We start from the raw sequence: 20,208 nt of genomic DNA on the forward strand, positions 1-20,208 counted from the left end.
TTGCTCGTGACTAAGGTGTGGGTGACTGTCTGCGACAGTCTGTGAGGATCCATCTGAAGATCTTCTGGAATTTGCAGTGTGTGCGCCAGCAGGTGGAGGCGACACAGTTTACCTGGCAAGTCATGGATAGGGAGGAGTCGAGGCTCATTCCTAACTTGCAGGCGTGCTCGGTTGGTGCGGGGGGGATGTGGGCCACCAGGAGTCATCCCAAGCTGATGTGGCGTTTCTGAAGATGATGAGCTCTGTCTTGTGGGAGTTCAGCTTGAGGCAGCTTTCTGTCATCCAGGTGGCGACGGCTTCCATTCCTGCGTGAAAGTTCCTTTTGGCCGTGTCTGGGATTTTCGGTGAGGGAAATGATGAGTTGTGTGCCATCAGCATATGACACGATGTTCATACCATGGCTTCTGACGATGGCAGCAAGTAGGGCCATGTAAACGTTGAACAGTGCAGGACTCAGTGAGGATCCTTAGGGGGGACTCCCCAATTGACTCCTGTGGGTCTGGATGTATAGGGCGGGAGTCTGACCCTTTGCGTCCTCCCGGAGAGGAAGGAGTGGATCCATTCCAGGGCTTTTCTGCAGATTCCTATGTCGTGGAGTCTGGTGCGGAGGGTGCTGTGGGAGACTGTGTCGAAAGCTGCTTAGAGGTCGAGCAGTATGAGTTCTGCGGTGTGGCCGCGGTCTAGGAGTAATCGGATGTCAGTGGCTGCCAAAAGTGCTGTCTCTGTGCTGTGATTGCTGAGGAAGCTGGACTGGGAGCTGTCAAGGGAGTTGTTGGCCTCAAAGAAATTCTGTAGTTGTGCGTGGATTGCTTTCTCTAGTACTTTGGCGGGGTAGGGTAGCAGCTAGATGAGTTGGAAATTCTTTGGTTCTAATGGGTCGGCCAAAAGTTTCTTCAAGAGAGGGCATATTTCGGCGTGTGTCCAGTCCACACGGAAGGTGCCCGTGCTGATGGAGCAGTTGATTGTGTTACGAGGCACGGGGCGATGGATGAACTAGTTCTGATGTATATGTGGTGCGGGCAAGGGCCCAAGGGGGATCCGGAATGGGTGCTGTTCATGATGTTGAATGTTTCTTCTGTGGTATGCGTGTGAAGGCATAATTATATAATCTTTTCCTAACTCTGCAGTTGGTAGCCCTGTCTTCTACGTTGGGATAGTCAGTATTCTATCACAACATTGAGTGCCAAAATATTGTATCCAGAATAATCGACAAACACAACATCATGAAGGTAAGTATAGTTTTATTTGTGACGTACTTCTGGGTGGTCACTACTATAATCCTTCAAGGTGTGGTCACTACTATGGACATAGTTGATGGGGTCACTACTGCAATAATGATCAAGGTCACGAAAAGCTTGATGCTATTTTCTTTAATGAGAAGTAGCACATATATAAAAGACTGGAAACCCCTGACTAGATCAAGTATCCACTAGAAAGAGCGACATCTAAAGAAAGTAACTTGTCTTTCAAATGGATAATTCCAACCTCAAAGTCCTCAGCTTTAGAATAGAAAGCAAAGCAGGGCTTCCCTGGGTGGAGGGCGGTGGTGAGGTCTCAGATTCAGATTGAAAAGTCTTACAGGATGAACGAGGTGAAATGTCCTTTCTTCTGTACCTACCTGTCAAGGCAGTAGTGCTTTGTGGATATGTGCACTGAGGCCCATATTGAAGTCTCGCATATGTCAAGGCTAGGGACTCCTCCTGCCAATGCAGTGGTAGCAGCATTGACCCTGGTGAAATGGGCTCTCAGTCCTTCCTGAGACTGCTTTATTGCTAGTGCATAGCAGATCTTAATGCAGCGGACTAGCCACCTCGAAAGAGTACTCTTCTAAATTGCCTTCCCTTTGTTCACTCTGGACAACCCTACAAAAAGCTGATTGTCCACCAAATAGCCTTTGGTATGAGGCATGTAAAGAAAGTTTGTTTGGGGTTGCATCACTGGGGCCTCTTCTGAGGGCTGAGGAAGAGCAAAGAATGCAGGGAGAGTGATAGAATGCCCAACATCGAAAGGAGTTATGACTTTAGTACCAAATCCTCAGCACCAGTTTGTCTGGAAATAAAGTGGTGTAGGGCTGTTGCACTGACGGTGCCTGAAGTTCATGCACACGCAAAGCCGACGTGATCGTAATGAGGAAGACCATCTTCAAACTCAGGAGATGCAATCAGCATCTGTGCCTCATTTAAGAGGTCTTTCTTGCAAACTTCACAGCAGGCCACAAATAAGTCGCAGCGCCTGGTGTAAATGCAATTTGTGGAAGGCTGCTTCAGGTGGTAGGCTGAATGCATTTAACTGCCACTGCTTAATCCCTACATAAGGAGGTGTAAATTGCATAGGCATGTCTGAAGGACCCTGCCCTGCTTCTGTGACAGAAGGTCTTCCAAAGTGATCATGCCCAAAATTGACTGCATTCTCCTGGCCCAACCCAGAGCCACGATGTTGACTTGGACCTGGTCATTTCAGACCTTTTTTAGAACTTGCTCCAAGAAAGACAGGGACAGGAAAGCATACAGGAGTCACATATACCACTCTAGCTTGTATGAATCTCATAGCGAGTATCCTCACAGAAACTTCAAAGTGTAAACCTTTTCACACAGTGTGTTCTCAACAGTGCTGAAAATATCTAGCCAGGGTTCTCCCCACTGACAAAAAGAATTCCCTGTGCCCTCCCGGGGCGTTGGAGCCATTTGGTGGTGGTTAGTGCCATTTGGTGGTGCTGAGCCAGTGCAGGGCCACACAGTGCCACATGGCGGTTCTGGTGCCTGTGGAACATTCTAAAGGTGAATAATCTGCAGTTAGAAATATCCATCAGAAACAAAATAACATGGGACAATATCATTCTTGCTCATGGAGCAATGTGCATCATTGCAGTATAAGAACCTCAACATCACAAAACCCGAAATCGTTTGGAGGAAGATTAGTGCACAATTCATGAAACCAAGTTCCTTTCACTCTTGAAACACCTGAAATAATATATTTTCTGACAAGCATGTCTCCTCATTCAGTGACTAACTGAGCTTCCTACTCTGAATCCCTGCTTCACTCTGATGGCTAGACGTGCATTAGGAGCAAGCTTAAGAACAGCAGCAACCACCTAAGACATTGTGTCTCGGAGACGGTACAAAAAAGTGTACACATGGACAACTACTGCATATAGTTTCCTTTCAGGCACAAGTGCTTGAGTGCACAGTTACTGACTCGGGTCGTCCAAGAGTTTTCCTATTTGAAAGGCTATACAGCAACACAGCACTGCTGTCAGGAAAGAGCAGTTCACTCTTCTTATGGAACACAGTAAACATAATTTGTGACACACAATGTATTGCACACAGCTATAGAAGATTTATGTAAAATTAACTTATGCCACAGGCCATGAACCTATCCCAATTCAAATGAAGCCTCCAACTGATAATTCTAGCAGAAATGAGTAGCAACCTACAGAGCTCCCACAGGTCACTCTATCATGACTTTATAAACAAATCTATACTTATGATCTGATCAGGAAAATCCTGGATGATGTCAAACAAATGTAATTGTTTTGACTTGTTTGACTGACATGCACAAACCAAATCATGTTATTTATTTTCACACTAAATTCTCTTTGATGTATCCCCATTTCTGTAACAAGCCCCAGTTATTACCCACCACTATATTTAATCTCCATTCGCAACAAGGAGCTAAGATCCTCAATATGTCCAGAATCTATTTGATTATTTTCAAGTGGTGAGATCAAATGGGGACATATTTTATAGTTCATGAAGAATGCCAGATGAGCCATTTGGCATTCTCTTTGGTGCCTTTCTGATAAACTGTACAACCAACAAGAAACTTGAATTTTGAGAGAGGTGCACACACTTCTCTGTCAGAATCTTTGTGAAGACCCATGAAAACATGATGCGCAAATCAAAAACAAAAAAAACTACATTTGATAGTGCAAGTGTTGCATGCATATCATGAAGCAAATGATCATGTTTACCTCGTCGTTGGCAGTGACCAGAAAGTTTCTAGAATATAAATTACCACCCCCATTTTGACTTAGAACAATTTGTACATTTTCTCTCGCAAACACCAGAGGGGAAAGCACAATGACGAGGAAAGCAAACAAATCTTGCTGTATAGTCCAATTGCCACAACCTTCATCACTCACTTTAAGGTGATCGGATCGGAGCACCTTGCTGCGAAAACTATTATCCATTCATTCTATTCTGCAACAAATGCCATCATCCACAGGTGTTGAGGAGGTAAAAACAAGAACGTTAGATGCCCCTTTATTTACCATTTGTTTGTCCTCGACAAATGGAGTTGTGCGTAATGGTGAACGAAATTTCTTCAACACTGTGGTGCTGCGTAAAATGGCATTCAATGTTCAGATAGTCAGTGTTGTCAATAGTATACTTACGTAATTTTTTCCAAACCTTGGTCCACTAATGCTGTCCTCACTCGTTCTACGTTTAAAGGTGAATCTAGTCACTTCATCTGAATAATCAGAATGAATCATAACACATTTATTCAAATAGCTGTTTAAGTAAAACTGCATTGTTTCAGGAAGAAATCTTAAAGGAAGTAAGGTGAATAGCACAATGACTTTACAGCACATTTGTTCTTACGTCCGGAAGGGATGCAGGAGTATAAGGTATTTATTTATACATCAGTCTTTCCAACAACCAATGCCAGTCTGCCACAAATTACCTCCAAAAGGTCATCCTTCATGACAGAAAGTTCATTGCTGTTTCTTGCCACAAAGTCATACTGGGATTTGGCATATCTTTTGGCCTGTCCTTTACTTTGTGCTTCATAATTTCTAAAGAAAAAAAATAGATCATCTTATTTCCCAAATGCAAGCTACCCAATTCAGTTGGGTCATTTAACACAAAAGATGTGAAAACTGTCAAAATGCAGTCACTGTGAACTGAAAGTGATTAGCCACAAGCGAAATAAAAATCAATTTGTATTCATAAAGTTTTCGACGTCACATTTTAACTATCCGTATGCACGTCTATTTAAATTAACAACAGCTAATTGTTATATTATAAATGGGCTCCTTTTTAGATTAAAAAATAGGGCATGATTTAGAGAAGCAAAATCAAAGCATTTCCCCAGACTGAAAAACAAACCACACTTTTGCACATGTTCATACATAAAAAACTAAATAAAACTGCACAACATGAATATCACTTTAGAAGCAGGTTATCAGTGGCAACAGGACAACATCATGGGCTATTAAACAGTTAAGATTATTTTTCTGTTCTTGCGCTAATAAACTGTTCAACCAAAAACCCAGCTAACATCTGTAACTAATACTGCTCAAAAAGATGCGTTTTGCGAAATCCAAGCACAACTGTCACTGGGTAAAAATTCAGGCAATGCATGAAAGAAAATATGGAAATATAAAAATACCAACAGCACTAAATTATTGTGAACAACTGTGCTTGCGCACACCCTTTGTCCGTAACTACTGATCACTTTTTTTTTTTTTAGCTAGGACAAGCGCATTTGTAGACCTTCGGATTCCTACAACAGTGGATTACGTGAAGCAGGTCCTGACGAAACGCTTTAGGAACAGAACAGGTGTAAAACATGTTGATCACTGAATTATTAGCAATCTAGGAACCATTATTTTTCCTGAGATTTCCAACTCGTGTTTTAAACCGTTGACAGGGATTCAGGAATAAATTGCATACATAGGGGAACCCTAGTCAATTTTAACAGTAAAAGATCATCCTTCTACAACTCTCAGAAACGAGATTAGGGGAACTAGACAAAAAAGGAAAAATTCCCCAAAATCTCCAGCAATGTGCCCCCTAGAGGGACCCATTGGCATTGCAGTGCTGGCCCAATGTCTGATGATGTACTATGCCACCATTGGTGAGTGACGGCTTGTGGCTCCTAAAAGGGAGCTACCCTGGATGACCAGTTTGGGTCCAGTACCTTCATGCAGGCTGGTCTCAAGAGATTATTCTGCAACAGCACACTGTTTTTGGTTTTTGATTTGTATTACATAGAGGACTTGTGCTGGACTTGTGCTGGACCAATAACCGTCTCTGGCACTTTTTGGGTTTGAGTAACCTCAGATGGCACCTATTCTGATGGACATTCAGAGAAGGTTTTACACAGACGGACAACATTTTACTTCATTGGCTTAACAGTTGAGGTTCGTCCAACTCAAAATCAGGCAGATGGGCCTTGTCTTAGGTGAACAGCGTGTTCTGTCACAATGGAGTACCTGTCGAAAAAACTCTGAATCGTCTCCACAGGCCCACCTAATGCAAATCAGTACTGACCATGCTGCTTATGGGAACAGTCTATCCCAAACCTTGGTCATCTCATCCGTTCACCCTATGGTCAAACTTTTTCTTATCTGGAAAATGTGGGACTTATACCCCTCCCCTGAATCTCACTGCATAAGCTAAGCCACGCAGAAATGTCATGGGGTGCACATGATGGACTGTACCCCCCAAATCAGCACACATAAATCTTAGTATTTTAAAATAATTAGTGTTTGTGTGCTTATCTTTAGAGCATATACATTAATATTATCAACTTAATTTGAAATCTCACCAATTTAAACTATTATTAGAGTTAAGGGAAGGTTTTGCTGATCTTCACACATCAAAACCAGCAGAGATCTAGCTCTGGTCTTTGTGTATGCTATCCTGGAAAACACAAGACGTCATCTACACATGGTGATTTGTCTAGAACACCCATGGGAATAACAATCTAAGCTTTCAACTAATCATTTTACTTTGTTGCCCACTGTCATTTCATATGCATATATTTGCTATACAGCTAGCTCAATGTAATCTGCTTTAATATATTAGGAAATGTATCCATGGTTAACACTCACTCAAATGTTTTTACTGTTGTATATTACTAAATTCCTTAAAACTCTGTTAGAGGTTGTGTGTTGAATTTGCAACTGGCTATTTTCTGTTAAAGGTTCTAATCCTTGATAAAGGTCTGCTGAAAGAGTATCCATAGCTAACTGCCCAGTTTTCTTCTGCAGGGCTTAAGGTGGGTTCAGCAGATAATCCCAACCCCATTTGTGCATCCAAAAGTACATTTCAATATCACTTTGTAATTAATTCTGTTGTGAAAAACCTCAACAATTCAGAAAACCACCTATCCGCAATCAGTGACTTATTAGTTTTTTTGAAAAAGGACATATTATCTAAATGCAAACATATTTAGCACGATTCTGTGAACTTATGCATTGAAACCAATTATTCTGTACTAATCAGAAAACAATAAAATAAAAAAAGTTCAGCCAACTTAAAAGAATACAAAACCCCACCCATGCTCCAACCAAGAAATGTGGAGAAGCTGTGCCTGTGGGATGCCTTATGAACTTGATACACTCTTTAGCAAGTTATTTTGCACACAGGACAAACTATCCAGAAGACAGAGAAGTATAGAAGATTTTTTTTTTTTTTAATATAAATCAGGAAGAGGGCGGGAGAGCAGCTTAGGAGTTTATAATCATGCTTTCAAAGACATGTTCTGCATGGATTTAAATAATTAAAATGTCTAAAGGCATAGCTGTTTCCCTCCATGTAATTCGAATTTGAATATTTATGAAAACAACTCTAAGTATTTAGTACTCCAATGTGTGAATCATTAAGCAGATTCCAACTTATTGATCAGATTCCAAACCAAGCAAATTGGCTGAATTCTCCCATGGCAGCCTTTCACTTATTTGTGGCTAATACATTTTGCAATAATTAGTTGGTTATTGTTGGGCACATATTACCTACGTAAAAAATGATAAAGGAGGGACCGGGAGATTAGTGGTCCAGTGTACAGCCTCCCACTAGAATCTTTACACAAAAATAGGTACACTGTTCCAATACATAGAAGGATTCACATAGGCGACCCAATTTGACAGGAGCAAGACCCTCATGCATCACAGTGGATGTCTAGCATCATCATTGGGAAAGCTCCTCATCAGGCTGGTACTGCAATGCCTGATGGGCTCCCCTAAACGGGGTGCTCTTAACCATTTGGCTCAGATCGTAGCTGTGACAAAAAAGTAATAGTTATCACTGGGATACCTAATTTTAAGTACCCGAGCAGCTATTGGAGAGAATCGAAAAATAAAATTGGTTTACCATCAATAGGCAATAATTCATCGTTTTAATCAGTAGTGAATCCGATGGTAACCAAGATTAAAAACAAAATGAAGAGTAATGGGTGATTATTGATGCTCACCTACTCTCAAAAAATGGGGAGGTTATAGCCAATTATGGTTCCTCACACTCAAAAGTCTACATGTTTCGCGTCTGAGCGGTCCAGCCGGATCCAGCGACGCTTCATCAGGACAAAAACCTTCTCCAAAGAGTATAAATATCAACAGTGTGTAAAAAAGAACTAAGTCACTTACTCAGTCCTACTTGGTAATGCAAAGGTAGCCCATCCCTAATTTCAGGATAGAGCCCAAAAGGATCGCTGGCCAGTGACAGAAACTAAGATTTTCAGGTTCTGGATAGTAGGCAAATAAACCTACCCCACCAGCGCGCGTCCTGTTTTTGGACAATAGCTGCTCGGGTACTTAAAATTAGGTATCCCAGTGATAACTATTACTTTTTTGTCACAGCTACGATCTGAGCCAAATGGTTAAGAGCACCCCGTTTAGGGGAGCCCATCAGGCATTGCAGTACCAGCCTGATGAGGAGCTTTCCCAATGATGATGCTAGACATCCACTGTGATGCATGAGGGTCTTGCTCCTGTCAAATTGGGTCGCCTATGTGAATCCTTCTATGTATTGGAACAGTGCACATATTACCTACAACACCTAGAATCAGAAAGATGACACCAGCAAGTACCAAAATATCAATGTCATTCAACATAAATACAAACAAGAGCAACGTCAGTAGTAATAGCTTTAGTGTATATTTCATAATCATGACTGCATATCAACCTGAATGTATGGCAAACCAAGAATGGTTACTTAATATAGTTAGACTACTTTAGTTTTGTGATCACTTATAGCTCTAGAATCAGTCATAACTAAGTAAAAAAGTTAATAAATGGAAATACACCAAAGAATTGGTAAGAGCACTGGATGCAAATATTCAGCAAGAAAAATGTGTCAAACTGTGTTAACCTAAGAATTTTAATGTTGGATTTTCATTAGTTGTATGATTGCTTGTTTTTTTTTGTTCCCCAAAGTGATTTCCATCTTTATCTTTTGCTTGAACAAATTCTGGTCAGTTCACCCTGGTCACACATAGTGGTGGTGCTCTAATCTTTGTTTACAGGAGATCAAGGCAGTTAAACATCTTATTAAGGTCGCTGCCGGAATTAAACAGTAACATCCACTGAGGAGGGCACTCTGAGTTAGTTATTTATTACGGTGGAGCCAGAGGATCCCTGGGCAAATCCAAGTACCCTACTCCACTGTGGTTAACAACTACCAGGAGTGTCATCCCTCCTAGAAAATATTGCTATTATCAACGAGAGTCTTAAAAATTGGGATGAATAAACACAAATTGTTTGTTAAACTGTGTTTTCATAGGACTTTCATGAAGAATGTAACAAGAAGGTGTCAACCAGCAGTCACTAACTGGATGCTGATCAGAAAGTTAAGATTTAGTATTTGACTTTTGAAAGTTTATTCATATACGTTTCCTATGGTATCAACTTGTTCACAAAGAACAATGCAGGTAGCACAAACAAAACTTATAAAACAATGCCACAGGTAAGAAAATACAGACATTTTGACGCTATACAATGAACATTTTAAACAGGTTAGGCAGTATTGGAGCAGGTAAAAAGTGATACATGTACACATAAAGGAGATACTGCATGTACTACAGAGAACATATGCCCACAAATTACTAAAAGGGAGTTTCAATTGTTTCCTGAAGTCCAAAAGAGAGAAAAAAAGGGGTTTGATAATCACCAGTAAAGTGTCTACAACGAAAGTACTAGATACTGAAATGCATAGGGAAAGTGTTTGTTTAAAAAAAAAAAAAAAATTAAAAAGAGTTTTCACTGTTAAGATAGATTTTTTTTTAGGGTATCAGATCCTTCAGCTAATTTCCATTGCTCAGCTCTTAGATCATAAAGGTTAGTGCATCTAGATCTTTTATTCAATATACACGTTTACATAGCTTTAAAGATATGCAGGCCAATTTGGGTCTTATTATGGATTCAAGGGGAGCTGAGGTCATTCTTTTAAAATGGGGGCAAGGTTATCAAATGATTGCACATAGGATTGTTAATACCTTCCAGGACGAAATTAGGCAGCAACGGAAGGTAGTATAAGCACACTGGTATGGTAACAAGTCAAAGTAGTCAAGTCTGAGTCAATGTGGGAAATTACCTTTGCACAAATGACGAAATTCAAGTCCTTTGATTAAATTAAATTCTTAATCTTTCGGAGATGGTTCAGTTTAGTTTGAGGGATCTGAAAAAAAAACCTTAGACATTATAAGTGCAGGGTAGCCATAAGAGTATATGGTCTGGGAGTCTGTCATACACAAACTCCACAGCACCATAATGGCTACACTGAAAACTGGGAAGTTTGGTATCAAACTTCTCAGCACAATAAACTGATGCCAGTGTGTAATTTATTGTAAAATACACCCAGAGAGCATCTTAGAGATGACCCCTGAAAACATACCCGACTTCCAGTGTAGGCTGACTAGTTTCTGCCAGCCTGCCACACACCAGACATGTTGTTGGCCACATGGGGAGAGTGCCTTTGTCACTCTGTGGCCAGGAACAAAGCCTGTACTGGGTGGAGGTGCTTCTCACCTCCCCCTGCAGGAACTCTAACACCTGGTGGTGAGCCTTAAAGGTTCACCCCTTTTGTTACAGTGCCACAGGGCATCCCAGCTAGTGGAGATGCCAGCCCCTCTGGCCACTGCCCCCACTTTTGGCGGCAAGGCTGGAGGCCTGTCTCCCAACTTCAAAGAAAACTGCAACAGTGACGCATCCAACAGGGTCCAGTGACCTCTGAAGCCTCAGAGGAATGCCCTGCAACCAAGGACCAAGAAACTCTCGTGAACAGCGGCCCTGTTCAACAATCTGCAACTTTCTTGCAACAAAGAAACAACTTTAAAGACTTCACATTTCCCGCCGGAAGCGTGAGACTTTCCACTCTGCACCCGACGCCCCCGGCTCAACCTGCGGAAAACCAACACCTCAGGGAGGACTCCCCGGCGACTGCGACCCCCGTGAGTAACCAGAGACGACCCCCTTGAGCCCCCACAGCAACGCCTACAGAGGAAATCCAGAGGCTCCTCCTAACCGCGACTGCCTGTAACAAGGGACCCGACGCCTGGAACCAACACTGCACCCGCAGCCCCCAGGACCTGAAGGAACCGAACTCCAGTGCAGGAGCGACCCCCAGGTGACCCTCTGCCTAGCCCAGGTGGTGGCTACGCCGAGGAGCCCCCGGTGCCTGCCTGCATCGTTGAAGAGACCCCCACGGGTCTCCCTATTACTTCCTATACATAACCCGACGCCTGCTTGCACGCTGCACCCGGCCACCCCGTGCCGCTGAGGGTGTACTTTTTGTGCCTGCTTGTGTCCCCCTCGGTGCCCTACAAAACCCCCTGGTCTGCCCCCGAGGACACGGGTACTTACCTGCTGGCAGACTGGAACCGGGGCACCCCTGTTCTCCATTGAAGCCTATGTGTTTTGGGCACCACTTTGACCTCTGCACCTGACCGGCCCTGAGCTGCTGGTGTGGTAACTCTGGGGTTGTCTTGAACCCCCAACGGTGGGCTACCTTGGACCAAACTTTGAGACTTGTAAGTGTTTTACCTACCTGTAAACTTAACCTCTGCTTACCTCCCCCAGGAACTGTTGATTTTTGCACTGTGTCCACTTTTAAAATAGCTTATTACCATTATTACCAAGACTGTACATGATATTGTGATTATTCAGAGTTCCTAGAGTACCTAAGTGAAATACCTTTCATTTGAAGTATTACTTGTAAACCTTGAACCTGTGGTTCTTAAAATTAACTAAGAAAATATATTTTTCTATATAAAAACCTATTGGCATGGAGTAAGTCTTTGAGTGTGTGTTCCTCATTTATTGCCTGTGTGTGTACAACAAATGCTTAACACTACCCTCTGATAATCCTACTGCTCGACCACACTGCCTTAAAATAGAGCATTAGAATTATCTCTTTTTGCCACTATCTTACCTCTAAGGGGAACCCTTGGACTCTGTGCACACTATTTCTTACTTTGAAATAGTATATACAGAGCCAACTTTCTACACACCTGAAGAAGAGGAAGCCTCGTTAACAAGACTCTAAGGCATGGGGTGTTGGGACAGGAATTTAGGGTCGTTCAGAGCAGGCCGATGGCAGCGTGCAATAGTCCTATTCAAAGGAGCCCCTGTGTTGGGTTTGGACCATGTACCCAAAAGGACATCAGTGAAGGCTTCATTAAAAGGCAAACATGGTTCTGAAGTAGAAGCCCCAGGCTGAAGCACCTCCGTCAGGAGATTAGATCTGACCTCAACAGTGGGAAGCTCGAGACCAAGGACCTCAGCTGCCCTACTGACCACCATACCATACGAACTCCCATACCATGCGTTGCTACCTCCGCCGTAGCCACGGTAGGAGGAGACAGCATGCCAGCAGCAGGAGAAGTTTCCAGACCACTGGCTTTACCCAATTCCTGAGCCCAGTCCATAGTAGGGTCATCCTGGTATTTATAAGGGTCCAGGGACCCCTTCAACTCCTCCCCATATTCGTACCCATAAGAAAAAGGGTCAGAATCCGACCTGGGGCGAATAAGCCCCATCGAAGCCGAAGGCGGCGTCAGTCGACGCCGCTCCGACTCCGAGTCGTCGGGGATAAGAATCGGGTTGACGTCGATAGTGGGCACAACCGAAGTTGGGCGCAATGATAATCTACCTGGCGCCGGGGTAGGTCTCAAGGGTGCGACCGGCGTTGTTGCGGATCCGCGCACGGATCCGGAGGTGACCTTGGTGGCAGGGGCCGCAGCCGCCGGAGCGGAACCCAAAGGCCCCTCAGCTGTACCCCTTGGGCCCGCAGGCACCGTATCGGGTCGGCCCGCCCAAATATGAGGTGCATGGCCTCATAAAACTAAGTTGGGCGGGGGTCGCTCCGGCTCCAGGCAACTCGGGGAAGCGCGGAGCCGACCCAGATGCAGGCTCCGAGGACAGAGGCCTAGTGCGTGGACACTCTTCCCGCGTCGCGTCTACGGAGCGACAGGGCAAAGTCAGAGAGCAATGGGACTTCTTCGAATTCTTCTTCTTACCTTGACCCAAGGATTTAGAAGAAAACGAGTGGTGATGACTCTGCGACCGAACAAGACCTTCCTCTCGAACGAGACCGGAAACTACGCGGAGTCGAGTGCCGGCCCGGCATTAGGTTTAGGGACCACTCCCTCAAAACCTTCGGGTGCATGGCCTGGCACGCGGAGGACGACTTCGGGTCATGGTCGCACTAGAGACACCACAGACAAACCCGATGAGGATCCGTCACCGACATCTTTCGATGACAGTCCTCACATGTCTTGAACCCGGCCTGCGGGGACATCCTCGACGCACCAAAGTCGCACAGAAAAAAATCAACAAAACGGTCGAATTCGGCCCCAAAAATAGCGAGGGTAGCTCTTCTTCGGAACAGCATGTGGCGCGGAAAGAAAAGAACTGACGTCACTACGCGAGGGCGGCATCTATATACTACTCTCGACGTCAGCATGGCGACCAAGACGCCAGCGGAGTCGATCAACGTCACATGCCCACGCGCAAGGGTATTGCTTGAAGAAAAATTGACGGATCCAGTCGGACACCTGGGGGAAAATTCTAAGGTAAGGAATCTGCAACTAGAAGTCTCTATCAGATACTGAACTACTAAGTGGTTGGAAAATATTACTTTTTTTAATGTTTTTCAAGTTGTGCTTGGGTCTATTTGGAATGGGAAGTAAATTTTACTGGATATTTGGGGCTGGATCAGTAAATCGAAGGATGCTTTTACAAAAGTCGAGTTAAGCATATTTTGTATTGTTTTATAGGCTTTGTGACAATATTGAACACTTCAGTAAAGAGTGTCTTGATCATTTGAACTTCTTGGTGATATAAGATGCGTGCCTTAAAGTGGAAGGGGTTATTTCTTCCCGTCTCTGTTTAAGTGAATTGTGTTTTTGCTTTGAGAACAGAGAGGTGAGGATCATTTTTCCTTGATGGTGGTGCTCAGGTAAACTCTGTGACCTTAGTATATTAATTGTGATACATGAACAAAACAGGATTGCTTTACCTGTTAGTTTGAGATTCTGATGCTCAAAAACACAACCAGTCTTGAGACTGCCATCCCTTTATGTGGACCCGTGGCCAAATGGGGTGGGGAAGGCTTGCCTCCGAGGCAAATTAGCTGTCTATTTAGGAGAAGAACGGCAAATGCACCTCATAGCAATTGTCCGTTTTGTATTTCACTGCAGAAATAATTATCAGCATATCAAATCAGTTGTGAGAATGGCTCACGAGCACAAAGAAGAGACATGTGCAACATCTGTTGCATACCCACAAAGTAAGCAGGATAAGGAGCTCTACAGAGAGAAAGGAGCTTGGTTGCTATTTAGAAGTGATATGAACCTGAATAAACACCTCGTGAAAATAGATCAGGAAACTGCCTAGGTCTTTCTCACAGCTGCTCTAAACATGATGCAAGACACGCTGTTAAAACCTGGCATCTAGAAAAAGAAGGGAGAAACAGATCTAATCCTAACCCTCAATTATAAACCAAATTCAAGCTTCTCTCAAAGGCCATGCAATCGTTTCAGGTATCCATAATCAATCTGGTTGGCAAAATCCCGGCATGCATGTTCTGGACAGCATTACAAATTTATTTCACTTGAAATGGACTGGATTGGTCACTGGTGCACCAATGCTTGGCCATAGACACTGGATATGGACCTATGTTGGCTTAATTCAGAGAACTGAAGGTCCCAAGAGGTGGTCGGAAGATGCGATCTTATTTCATACCCCCACAATCTTTCTCTTTCTGCCACAGAGGGTAACTTTGAGGCAGACCATTAGTAGCCAACCAGCTCCAGCTGAGACGTTACAGAGCATCACAATCTGAATTGTGAAGTTGCAGATAAGTAACCACGTGTTTAAATCAAATGCAAAGCATGAGAGATGAATCTCTTATTGTCCAGTAGTAGAGAAAATGGGAACCAACCCATCCTTCTGTCCAGAGAAAATTCTAGACTTTAACTATTGGGGAAAACATTATGTTTATCTTCATGTCCAGCTAGTGACCATTTAAACAGTGCACTGATTTATTTGCACTAATAAACTCACAGCTCTCAAGAAGGCATTTCACCCAAAACATACAATTAGATTGTTTGACAAGCCAAGTTTTTTGCCAGTTCACAAAAAAACACGAGCATTGCTGAGGACCCACTTTTATGGTTCATCTAGTGACAAGAAAGGATCTATACATTATACACTAATACCACATTCTTAAAAAAAAGACCTTACTTTGAGCACTTGCCCATATCATGGATGTCCATACACCGGATGCCACAAACTTTGCTACTCCTCTCACCCATTAATGGTCAAACAATTCCCTATTTATTCTCTTTAGCTGGCAGGTTTACCCCTGATCAAAATTAGAAGCTCTGCCAGACAGGCAGGGTCCTACATGATGCCATACTTACAAGCAAGTTTACTTTGTGTCTATTTCATTATTACTCTTCTTACATGCTTGTTTGGTCTCAATGGGAAGCACATATTACGTTACACACTCTACCTACACTTAGCCAAAATCTAGAGGAGAAGCATCTGAATGTGACCTTTAATTGTCTTGCACTATTTTATGAGTGATACTATTTTGCTCCCTTATAGTAACACGAAGGTCATATACATGTGATGATGTTGGCCTCGATGGATAACAAAGGTATCTCTGGAGATTCATTTTCCTTTAATTAGCAGACCCGATTTCGATATGTTCAGGAGAGCAGTTTATTTCCAAATCAATTTCCACATGGATCTACTCAAATGTGAATTCACTCCAGGGTATAAGCCACACTGCAGTACCCATGCTTATCAGTTCCCATACATTTCGAAGAAAATAAGACTCCAAGATTTCTGAGGAAATTGAGACGACGTGGGCAATCAATAAGAAATCTGCAGACAAATGACAGTGCTCATCAGAAACGTTGTCAAGGGGCAATAACTTTCTTGTAATCGAAATAATTTCCTCTGCAGTGTTCACGTTTTTAACGATTTCTACTTGAAATCCTTAATTATTTGTCCGGCAGGTCGAAGTATAACACAAATATGCTATCCACACGTTCTAAATCCCAGATCTCCCAAACATGGTTTTCACCACAGAATGATGGTGCAGGCAATAATGGTTTGTATAAGGTTTGTAAACAGATCCTTCTGCACCAATCAGAAATGCTGCTCTCACAGCACTCGCCCTCGTAGAATATAGAATAATGCTTTAAAAAGTCTCAGTGGCAACTCCACAGCAAGCGACAATATACTGAATATTGCTTGCAGAGTTATGGACAAGTCTTTGAAAAAACTAAATGAAGGAAACATCCAGCTGTTCATGTCAACGATAAATGCACACGATACCAAAAGAAAGAATATCAATCACTAACATGCTGTAATCACGGGAAAAGTGGTTTTAATATTGAAGCCACTTTAGAGAAGTCAATAAATGTAGTTGAGTTCACACTTAAGGAACTGTGAGACCAGTGACATCTCCGCTCTTCCGTTTATTTACGAAGATGCTTCACAATCTCTCCCAGAAGAAATGAACGGATGTATTGAGTGTTATTTTCTCTACCGTTCCACCAACAAAACCTTAAACATCTGTTTGCAATGCTTTGCATTTAAACTTTCAGTATCGATAATATCTTTCACATTTATAAATTCATAATTTTGGTACCCTAAAATTCAGGAGCCATGCACACTGATCAAGGCTGCTGGATGTCGATGGGGTTCTTGCTTTCCTCCCCGCAGAGGAGTGCACTATTTACTTTCAAGACTTGTCAAACAAAGGCGAAGACTGGAAAACAACATCTTTGTTCACCAGCTCAGGCCTTCACGAATCATTGGCCTGTGTATATACTCTCATCTTGAGTATTTTGTGACTTTATTTACACAGCTCTCCTCTATAAAAGAGGCTACGTAGACGGCATTATTAACTGATGTTGCTTAGAACCACAATGCCACTGCATCATGATAGAACATCATTTATATCCCAAGATCCATTTGCTTACATGGTTTACATGTTTAAGCACACATCTTTTCATCGGATAGAGGAGAGACCGCAACGCCCATCTAATCCACCTGAGCTCAAACAGCTGCTGCCTTATAAGGCTAGAATACAGTTGACCATAAGATTATCCTATTTAGTGCTCCAAAACATAAGGGAGGATTATTTCACTGTTTATAGTTTAAGATATGTTTACTGGACATGTTATCATATTACATTATAAAAATATTTACCCAGTAGTCATGCACCAAAGGACATAAGCAGTACCAACAATATATACAGAAGATATTTTACAACCAGAAATGCTGTGGCAAAAAATGTCCTTCAATGGGCGTTAGCACCTCAGATGTCCGACATATATTTCAACAGAGTAAGGGAATGGACAGTCACAGGAAGCTTTCAAAGAAGTGCCTTTTTGTGACCAGGTGGTGCACAAGAGAGGATAGGCCCACAATGCATGGAGTATGTCACACTGTGAATGTCTGTACCTTCAACAGAACGAGTCAAGGATCATCTGTGCTAGATGTAGTTTGGGCAGTAATATTTGTCAACAGCTACATCTGAGTTTGGCTTCCAGGAGTCACGTGTCATACAGCAAAATAACATCAGACCAATCATCATCAGTCAATATTTGCACTAATAGTGCTGCAGAAAAACATCTTGCCCGGTCAGACTAATGTTTGGTTTAGCTTTTCATCAAGTACCACTAGATCAACCAATCTGGGAGTCCCACAAGTGTAAACCACTGCACAGGAGGATGGCCTGGAGCAGCTGGCCATAGAAAGTATTTCTTTTCAACGTCTCGCCTGAATGTTACTAGCCTGAACCAAATAGCGCTTTCCTTAAACAGGCTTGGGATTATAGTCATGCTCAAATGGATTTTAGGAATTTACCTGATTTACATCACTGAAAAAACAATGTGTTGAGCAGATCCACTGCATCTATTCCACGGTTCTTTGGTAGGTTACAAAACAAGTGTGATGAAAATACAAGTTTACTGTGTAGAAATGTCTATTCACACAGGACTCAGGTAGTAAATTTGGTAATGAGGTATGCCAGAAGAGCAATAGATTGGCCCATTTTTTCGAAGTAGTAATACAGTGGAGAGTATAAATAAAACATGAATGCTTTGAGATATTTTCAACAGTGGTGCAATAGGAGTTCTTCATTAGATATTATATAGTAATACACTTTAGAAAAAATATAGGCGGTCATTACAACATTGGCAGTAAAAGCCGCTTACCGCCATGCAGAAGACCACCAACACACCGCCACGGCCGCGGAAATCCGCCACAGCTATTATGACCCACAGCACGGAATCCGCCAAAATTCAGACACCCACACAAGTCCGCCACACCAAAGGTCAGTGATAAACTGGCGATAACAAAACCTCCACCGTCACGCCAACAGAAATATGCCCACACTATCACGACCCACGAATCCACGCGGTGGTCTTTCAACCACGGTATTCCATTGGCTGTACACACTGCTGTGCTCAAAATACACACACACATACAAAACACAGCTACATTGGACAATTCGAAATACACACACCTGATACACATACACACACCACTCCCACACACCCAAAACAATATAAAACACACACCCACAAACCCCTACGACCACAATTACTGAGAGAAGGCCAGAGAGAGACACCACCATCAACAATACTAACATCCACAGGCACACAACACCATAACTTCTACGCACCTCACACTACACATCAGCACACTAATCATCTACACCACCCCATGGCATGGCAAAGACACCCCAGGTTCTCGGAGGAGGAGCTCAGGGTCATGGTGGAGGAAATCGTCCGGGTAGAGCCACAGATATTCGGATCACAGGTTCAGCACACCTCCATTGCAAGGAAGATGGAGCTATGGCGAAGTATAGTGGACAGGGTCAACACAGTGGGACAGCACCTAAGAAATAGGGAGGACATCAGGAAGAGGTGGAATGACCTATGGGGGAAGGTGCGTTCCGTGGTCTCAAGACACCACATCACGGTTCAGCGGACTGGCGGCGGACCCCCACCTCCTCCCCCACAACTAACAACACGGGAGGAGCAGGTCTTGGCGATTCTGCATCCTGAGGGCCTCACAGGAGTAGGTGGAGGAATGGACTCTGGTAAGTCAAATCTTAACTATTACATCCCCCACCCTACCTGCATGCCATCATATACCCCCACCCTCACCCTCACCCTCACCCCCATCACTCCAACTCCTCACAGAAGTCCCACTATCACAAACCACACATCCCAACACCAAGCCCTGCATGCAACAACAAAGCATGGACACCCATCACCAAAGCATGGCTATTGCACATACCCATACACCCCCCTAAACCATCATCACACAAGGTCCCACACAGGAATGCAAGCACTGGGGTAAACGGCCAACCACCCATTGCACACCATGGCACACACAGATGTAATAAACATCCTTTTATACCCCTGCAGGACCCCTACCCAATGTCACCGGACAGGAGGGTCCACACATGTCCACACCACCAACAGAAAACCCACAGTGATGACAGCACCTCTGTCCAACTGGATCTAGATGACCAGCCCGGACCATCGGGGACCTCGGGACAGTCTGTTCCCCTCACCCAGTCACAGGCCACCACAGAGCTTCCCCCCTTTGGAAACACCAGCACAGCACCCACCCAGCGGGCCCATACCTCCGTCCCCAGGACACGTCAATCAGCAGTGTGTCCACCACTACAGGGAACCCAGGCTAACCCACCACCCCAACAACAGGGACCTGGGGGCAGTGGTAGTGGGCACACGGTCCAGGGGACGGAGGCCCAGGAACACAGGGGAACTGGGAGGGCTGCTGTGCGACAGGGGGCGGACAGGCCCAGGGAACCCACTCTCCACGAGGCCCTCTCCAACATCATGGGAGCCTACCACCACTCCCAGGAGACGATGGCAACGGTACTAGCCAAGTTTCAGGAGACCCAGCGCCTGCAGGAGGAAAAGTATTTG

The 20,208-nt window shown here is 43.7% G+C and overlaps 1 protein-coding gene across 9 annotated transcripts in view; it reads right to left on the reverse strand.

Moving 5' to 3' along the window:
- The window catches only part of EPS8 (EGFR pathway substrate 8, signaling adaptor), a 790,402-nt gene that overhangs the window by 73,655 nt on the left and 696,539 nt on the right, over positions 1–20,208 (reverse strand). For all 9 annotated transcript variants that reach the window (XM_069228470.1, XM_069228468.1, XM_069228462.1 and 6 more), the window contains one exon: positions 4,684–4,795. In XM_069228470.1, coding sequence (XP_069084571.1) covers positions 4,684–4,795 — 112 coding nt within the window. The remainder of the gene's footprint in view (positions 1–4,683; positions 4,796–20,208) is intronic.

Source organism: Pleurodeles waltl, chromosome 4_1, assembly GCF_031143425.1.
Source record: "Pleurodeles waltl isolate 20211129_DDA chromosome 4_1, aPleWal1.hap1.20221129, whole genome shotgun sequence".
In the NCBI taxonomy this organism is placed as follows: domain Eukaryota; kingdom Metazoa; phylum Chordata; class Amphibia; order Caudata; family Salamandridae; genus Pleurodeles; species Pleurodeles waltl.